Raw genomic sequence first — 8,742 nt, forward strand, 5'->3', positions numbered from 1 at the left:
CATCTTAACCCCTATCCTTTAGATAGGGAACAAGATGTCTAGGGGCAGAGTACCCTTTTCTGGAATCACTACAGTATAATGGAATGTATGGACATTGGGGGAGATTCATCAAAACCAGTGTAGACGAAGAGTGGTGCAGTTGCCCATAGCAACCAATCAGATTGCTTCTTTCATTTTTAACAAGACCTTTGAAAAATGAAAGAAGCGATCTGATTGGTTGCTATGGGCAACTGGGCAACCTTTACTCTGCACAGGTTTTGATAAATCTCCCCCATAGTGATTCCACCAGCAGTGAGTGCAGCTCTGGAGTATAATGCAGGCTGCAACTAAGGAATCACCACAGGATAAGTCATGTAATGTTTGTATAGAGTTACACTGCTTATGGGGATTTATTCCAGATTTAACCTGTAACATGAGATTTAGGGGTGAAAAGTTGCTCTAACCCCTTTAAATTACAGACATTTCTGGCAATAAAATCTTTTAAAGTTGTTTAATTATTGTCTAGTTATTGTCTCTCTATTTTCAGGAAAACATGACCTGTTGGGGGTCTTGAGGACTGCGCTTGAGAAACACTGCTCTAGAGCAGTGGTCTCCAACCTGCGGACCTCCAGATGTTGCAAAACTACAGCTCCCAGCATGCCTGGACAGCCGTTGGCTGTCCAGGCATGCTGGGAGTTGTAGTTTTGCAACATCTGGAGGTCCGCAGGTTGGAGACCACTGCTCTAGAGAATGAGATGACACATTATAGCAGGAAAGGGGGAGAAGCTATATTATGGGTGGGCATATGAGGAGTCTGCATTAGATGATAAGCTAAAGCTGGGAAGGAGGAGGAGCTGGACTTCAATGGAGAACTGAAAGAGGAAGAGGAGAAGGAGGAGAGTATAAGGGAGGACACCACAGAGGAAGTGTGACCATAAGTGATCCTCCCTACATCAGGCGGCACAACTTATTTCTAGAAGAGCACAGACTGCAGCTGCAAGGGGTAAGGAGGTCTAAACATAGATGTCCACAATAAAGCTACAAATACAGGGACCTGTCCAATTATAGAGTTATAACACGACGCACAAGTAGAATTAACTTAAAATTTAGACTTCTCAACAATGGACAGCTTACTGAAAATATCACGTTTACTCGAAGATAACTAACCGAAAATATCACATGTTCACAAGGAATTGACAACTCATAGACTTTGTCACGTGTTCAATAGTAACCAACAACTCACAATATGTAATATCACATTTTTACTCATAGGCTCCATTATCATGAGACAGAAAAGCTGTAGATTTTCTGCAGAAGAAAATCTGCAGCATTTCCACTGGTAAATTCACATCAGAAAATCTTCACCTATTTGTTAATAAAATATTAACTGATAGGATGGAAAGTAAACGTGTTTACTATTTGCAGTTGATGTCCAGCGGATCTGCATGGTTTCCGCAGCAAAATCCGCACTGCAATGGTAAAAACCCACAATAAATCTGTAGCTGATCCGTGTATGTCTTTCACACTGCTGATACTGTAATATGTTTTAGATTTTTTTTTGCAAACATATCTCCTGTTTAAAATCTGCTGTCTGTCTTGTGAAAACAGCCACAATGGATACCCATTTAGACAGCTATATTATATCATGTATTCAGTTAAAAACAGTAAGACATCTATTATCACTTGTATATCCACTACTATCCAACCCCCAAACATTTACCACATATTTGGAAAACACACACATAAAATAGCTCATACCTCTCAGCATGGCCCTATGGATCTACATCTTAGGATTGCCATTATTAAAGGGGTACTCCAGTGGAAAACTTTTTTTTTTTTTTTTCAACTGGTGCCAGAAAGTTAAACAGATTTGTAAATTATTTCTATTAAAAAAATCTTATTACTTCCAGTACTTATCAGCTGCTGAATACTACAGAGGAAATTCTTTTCTTTTTGGAACACAGAGTTCTCTGCTGACATCATGACCACAGTGCTCTCTGCTGACATCTCTGTCCATTTTAGGAACTGTCCAGAGCAGCATATGTTTTCTATGGGGATTTTCTCCTGCTCTGGACAGTTCTGAAAATGGACAGAGATGTCAGAAGAGAGCACTGTGGTCATGATGTCAGCAGAGAGCTCTGTGTTCCAAAAAGAAAACCATTTCCTCTGTAGTATTCAGCAGCTAATAAGTACTGGAAGGATTAAGATTTTTTAATAGAAGTAATTTACAAATCTGTTTAACTTTCTGGCACCAGTTGATTTAAAAAAAAAAAAAATTCCACCGGAGTACCTTTTTAAGATCACGTGAACAGAGACTAACTTTTTTTTTTTTTTTTTGTAACTGACAGAGTAAAGAATATATCATGTATACTAGAAAAATGACAACTTACTGTCACATTTTCTTTTGTTTAGACTCCGTGATGAGTGTCTCTCTGCTCCTGGTTTTCACGCTGCTCACACTTCTGGTTTGTACTCTTGCCAGCCCAGCTTCTCTCCTTCCTGAAAGGCCTTTTGTCACAGTCTGGAATGCCCCCACCACACAGTGTTGGCAAAAGTATGGGGTGGCTCTGGATCTTGATGCCTTTGATATTGTTGTTAATGAGAACCAGTCATTTGTGGGCAGTGAGATGGTGATCTTTTACAGTTCTCAACTAGGCCTCTACCCTAACTATGATGATGATGGGAATCCTATCAATGGTGGCACACCCCAAAATGCCAGCATTACTGCACATTTAAAGCAAACATTGGCGGACTTGAATGCTACAATTGTATCCCCAGACTTTAAGGGTGTAGTGGTTGTGGACTGGGAGAACTGGAGGCCTCTGTGGGATCGAAACTGGGATAAAAAGTCAATCTACAGGGAACGTTCTCAAGACCTGGTAAGGCAGAGGCATCCACGGTGGTCAGAAAAAGAGGTGATGAGAGTTGCCAAGGAGGAATTCGAGAAAGCTGCTCAGATGTTTATGGAAAGCACCTTGGATTTGGGGCATAAATTACGGCCTGGTGGATTGTGGGGCTTTTATGGTTTTCCTTCCTGCTACAATTATGGCTACAAAAACTCAAGTCAGAATTACACAGGAGAATGTCCTCAGGTTGAGGTGGAGAGAAACAACCAGCTGCAGTGGATGTGGAGGTCCAGTCGTGCTTTGTACCCAGACATCTACCTGGAGCTGTTCCTGAGGAAGTCGCAATATGTCAGCCGATATGTAAGATATAGGTTAGAAGAAGCATTCAGAGTGTCCACTGCGGGGCCTGAGGGAGAGATCCCAGTCCTGCCCTATACCCGTATTGTCTACACCTACAGCATGGACTTTCTGAAGCAGGTAAGTACATATTATGATCCACCCTCCACAGACACATTAATATAGAAGGTGTAAGATTAAAGGGGTTATCCAGAATAATAATGAAAAAAAAAGACATATGTGCTCCAGCTGTTTAATAAAGTAAAAAGTGCCCATACTTACTTTTCTCGCTCCCCTGTAGCATCGCGTATCAGAGCGCCAGGTCATCGCTGACGTTTCGCTTCCTGGAGCTGCAGGTGATGGGTCACATGGCCACTCTGTAAATCACTAACTGAGGCGAGACACCGCAGCGGCCAGTAATTGGCGGAGCGGCGATGTGACATAGCGTCTGCAGCTCCGGAAACCTGAGCCAATGAGATGTCTTTTGAATTCTTCAGCTTTCCCCCCTCTGATCAGATGCAGTCTCACAGACACATAAAAAGAAATTGCAGCAGCACCCCCTCCTATCTGTCTTCTTTTTACTGTATTACTGCAGTCAGATTTCAAAGACACAAAGGTGTTGAATATATTATGAAACATGCACACAGTAGAAAATCAAAAACTGAAATGCCCAGCTTTCTGATTTATTTCAGTCTCCTACGTAGGTTATTGATTCCTCTTTTTATATTGCTTAGTTGTTGTATTCTATACATGAACGAAGTAGATCCGGATGTACTGAGCACTAGATCCTTCTCATTTAGGAAGTACTGCAGAGCAGGGAATTGTGGGAGAGCACGGAAATATTGGGTAAAATGGTAAAGTAAAACCAAAAATAAGCATCAATATCAGATATAAAGGATTCTTCCTGCAGCTGCCATGCTGTTACATTGTACAGTCCATATAACACTACGTTCTCTCTTTAACCCTGTGGTCACTGTATTGACTTGTTTTCCTGCAGGAAGATTTGATTCAGACAATCGGACAGAGTGCAGCACTGGGGGCTTCTGGTGTCATTTTTTGGGGGAACTCAGACTACAGCTCCAGCAAGGTAACTGTCCCAGAATCAAGCTGTTTACTAGCAATATTGGAAAGGGACTATATGGGCCTTATCCGTGTCAGTTGCATATGGTATCTACTGTATCTTTCCACTTTAGTAGAACATAAGTTGTCATGATTAATGTCAGGTCTTGTGTCCCCTTTTATCACAGGAAGCCTGCCTTGCTGTGAAGTCCTACATAGATAATACGCTGGGGATGTATGTTGTCAATGTGACCAGCAGTGCCATATTGTGCAGCCAGGCCATATGTACTGGTAATGGACGCTGTGTGCGGCGCGACCTCTCCTCTAACACCCATCTCCATCTAGACCCGAGCAGCTTCACCATTAGGAAAAACCCACAAGGAAGAGGCTTCCTTCTGTCTGGACAAGCCACCAAGATGGACACTCTTTATATGGCTATCCACTTCCAGTGCCGCTGCTATCCAGGTTGGAAGGGGGGAGACTGTTCACAGAGGATGGTGCCCTAACCAAGGGACCAAACACTGTACAACACATCAGGGGCCATTTCTGCTGTTGTAGACATAACCAAAAGAAGTAAAGTAGTACATCATGGTTAAAATGAACTTTATTAAAGCAACAGCACATTTGATATAGCCTTCGGTAAGTAGGTATCTCAATACGAGTTGTGCCATGAGGCTTTATGATGGACTGATCTCAAGTTAAATCATATTTTACACTCCCTTCACATCCAGAGCTGCATTCATAATGCTTCTTTTATAACATCAGATGCAGATTTTAGATCAACCAATCAAATAATATGGAGCAGCAGTCAAATGAAAATCCCTAGCTTTTAAATGGTAATACTCAAAACTTGCACTCTAGTACTGCTTCTCTGAAATAATCACTTTCCAATGTTAGATGTATGAAGTGGACTCAGGAGCTGAGCATGCTCCATACATGGTGGCTGGGGGCTTTGTATTACAGCCAACACCTGCTGCCAGTGTCTGAGATAAGAGATAGTGACTGCAGCATCTATAAGGTTAGTCAACAGCAGGTCTCTGTCTCTTTAATTTTGCAAACTAACCCTGGTAACCAAGTCTTTTTGGACCTAGCGACTTGGTATTTTGGACCATTTGTCTGAGGGGAGGAAGTGTGGTTATCTCCATGCTGTGCCTCAGTGCAGTGAATAATTCAGCTTTCTCCAGTGTGAGCTGAACCCCTGTGAGATCCAGACAGCTTGCAGTCTTTTCAGAAGAGGAGCATTTCCATGCACACTTCTTTCTTGTGTATTTGCACCATATAGGTTCACATGGCCGCATTAGTTATAAAAAGATCAAAACATAGATCAAAATGTATTTTACATATAAAACGTGCATGTTATGTATACAGGTCTTAGGGCACATTACTACACTGACTTGAGCAGTGTTTTCAAATTTTCTTACTAATGACAGTAATGCTTTACGATGGTAGCTGGTGACCTAAATATAGCTGAAGGCAGGGTGTACTGATGAAGCTGCAAACTCTAGGGAGGGGAAAAAATGCTCCCCTCCCTAAAAAAAAAATTGCAGAATCTGCCGCAATTTTCCCTATTGATAAACAGGACTTTTCTGACACATTCTGTCAGAAGACTGAATGGGTACTTCTGCAGGGAATTCAAATTTTTGTGCTGCTGTTGAACTTCCAATGTGTAAACTGAGCACCATAAAACTCACTGAAATCAAACAGCAATAGAGCTGAAAGATCAATTTAAAAATTGATGGCCTGTCCTCAGGATAGGCCATCTGTATTAGTCTGTATATTAGTATCTGTTTTTATTAATGGCTACTGCCTACATTGCTGATGGACTGGTACATTATCCTCTTAGTGACCAAGCCCATTAAAGGGGTACTCTGGTGCTTACACTTCTTATCCCCTATCCACACCCCCTCCCTTAGGCTTGCATTGAGGGGCAGAGCGTGACGTCACACGGGGGCGGGGGCGTGACGTCACACGCCGCCAGCCCTGCGGTCGAGCGTAATCATACCCGGAGCGAACACACTCCAGGGACTGATTACAAACGGGGTGCCACGTGCATGATCGCGGGCGTCCCCAGCTGCGGGACTCCCGCGATCAGGCATCTTATCCCCTATCCTTTGGATAGGGGATAAGATGTGTAAGCACCGGAGTACCCCTTTAAGGCCTTAAATGGAATCTGTCATCAGTGTCACCCGCACTAACCTGTTGGGACAGGCGTGAGGCGTATTATGCGGGTGACACTGATGATGATGATACTTACCTACTGTGATCCAGTTTGTCTGTTATCTTTGTTATTCCGGAGGCAGGCTCTGTGCACGGCAGGTGCACGCTGATGTCACTGCTACCCCAAGCCTACTCGCAGCGGTGCCTAGCTGTAGGGCAGTGTAATCTGCCTGCCAGCAGAACACCAGGTACCTAGACACACCTGGCAATCCTGGGGCCCATGGCTGCCATAGAAAGCCTTGCTTCTTTCATTTTTTAACAAGCCTTCTGCATAATGAAAGGAGCAATCTGATTGGTTGCTATGGGCAACTGGGCAACTTTTCCTTTGCACAGGTTTTGATAAATCTCCCCCTAAGTTCTTTATGAGGAATTTAAACAGATCCCGACAGATGTCTGGCACGTTATTCATAGCAGACATCTTGTTTATTTTTTGCAACTGTGTTTACTGTCCACATTGTTTGTCACACGATCTTTCAGGGTGCAATGCCCATTTGGGAAATCCCTCCTGGCAGTCTAGAGGAGGCGTGTGGCCAATAGTGTTCACACATGATTAATATGGCATTTATACATACCACATATAAACTTTAAAACAGTATTAAATACATTATTTGAACGAAAGGGGTGATCCAGTGTTTAAAAAAAAAAAAAAATAGCGGAGTACCCGGTGTTGTCTGGTTTTTCCTACCTAATTCTTGTGGGGCAGAAAAGCAACATAGGAGGAAGTACTTGTCCTCATATCCCCTCCTCATATCCTGTCCTCACCTCCCGACCTCATATCCCATCCTCATATGCCAACCTCATATCCCATCCTTATCTCCCACCCTCATATCCTGTCCTCATATCCCCTCCTCATATCCTGTTCTCATATCTCATCCTCATATCCTGTCCTCACCTCCTGACCTCATATCCCGACCTCATATACCGTCCTCATATGCCAACCTCATATCCCATCCTTATCTCCCACCCTCATATCCTGTCCTCATATCTGTCCTGTGAGATTGTAGGCTGAAAATAGAAAGAGGCATGGTTTTGTGGAAGTCGGCATGACTTGCAAGCCAGACCAATGCACAAAAAGGGTAGAAAATAAAAGGGGTGTGGCTTAAATGGTGGGTGTGGCTTTGCAAGATGGGGTGTGGCATGTGGGGCGAGTGTGGCCAGCCTGACGCACTTACCAGGAGATGCAAAGCAGAGCTTGGAGTAAGGTACTGGAAGTTCTATATATTTGCATGGGGCTTAGTACAAAAAAAAAACCTCCTTCACGTAAGGGGGTAGGTTAGGGTTCATTTAAAATATCATATATTTGACATAAAATTAGCATGTGTACTAAGTTTCATCAAAATATCTCCAGCCATTTGGAAGTTATGCTGAAACATTTCCCATAAACTTGCATGGGACTGACTTTAACCCCTTAACGATCAAGGACGTATATTTACATCCTTGGCCGGCTCCTGCGATATAACGCGGGGTCACGCGGTGACCCCGCGTCATATCGGGTCGTTCCCGCCATGTATCTGAAACTGGGACCCGGGGCTAATAGCGTGCGGAAGCGATTGCGGTGCCGCACGCTAGTAACTCTTTAGACGCGGCGTTCAAAGTTGAACGCCGCATCTAAAACGAAAGTGAAAGCTTCCTGGCTGCTCAGTGGGGCTGATCGGGACCACCGCAGTGAAAATGTGGTGTCCCTATCAGCTGGGACACGAAATGAGGTCCGGCGTGTGTCTTCGGCGATTGATTGCTCCAAGCCTGAGATGCAGGCTTGAGCAATCGAGTGCCGATAACACTGATCGCTGCAAAGCTAAGCCTTTGCAGTGAACAGTGCTGGCAATCAGTGTGTGCAGTGCTATAGGTCCCTATGGGAGCTATAACACTGCAAACAAAAAAAGTGTTAAAAAAAAAAAAAAAGTTAGTAAATGTGATTTAACCCTTTCCTTAATAAAAGTTCAAATGACCCCCCCTTTTCCCATAAAAAAAAAGGTAAATAAAAATTAATATAAACATATGTGGTATTGCCGCGTGCGTAAATGTCTGAACTATAAAAATATATAATTAATTAAACCCTAAGGGTGCGTTCACGCGTGTGTATTTTCTGCTGCAGATCTGCTTCTGTACTGCTAAAGCAGATCTGCAGAAGAAGATATGCATGTGTGAACGTACCAAGGCCATGTTCACTTCGCAGAATTTCCATGCCAGATTCCACATTGGAATCTGGCACGGAGATTCCCCTGCAGCAGAGATTCTGCTGCGCTGTGCACATGGCAGAATTTCTATGTCAGATGTTTCCGGCACAGAAACCCCATTTTCCATG

At 43.3% G+C, this 8,742-nt stretch overlaps 1 protein-coding gene across 1 annotated transcript; it reads left to right on the forward strand.

Moving 5' to 3' along the window:
* Positions 1–707: 707 nt before the first annotated feature.
* On the forward strand, positions 708–7,086 carry LOC130277629 (hyaluronidase-1-like). Its single transcript, XM_056528350.1, has 4 exons — positions 708–982; positions 2,392–3,302; positions 4,159–4,248; positions 4,409–7,086. The coding sequence occupies exons 2-4, from the start codon at positions 2,400–2,402 to the stop codon at positions 4,724–4,726; spliced, it is 1,311 nt and encodes a 436-aa protein (XP_056384325.1). The 5' UTR covers positions 708–982; positions 2,392–2,399; the 3' UTR covers positions 4,727–7,086.
* The last annotated feature ends 1,656 nt before the right edge of the window (positions 7,087–8,742 follow it).

Source organism: Hyla sarda, chromosome 6 (genome assembly GCF_029499605.1).
Source record: "Hyla sarda isolate aHylSar1 chromosome 6, aHylSar1.hap1, whole genome shotgun sequence".
Classification (NCBI taxonomy): Eukaryota; Metazoa; Chordata; class Amphibia; order Anura; family Hylidae; genus Hyla; species Hyla sarda.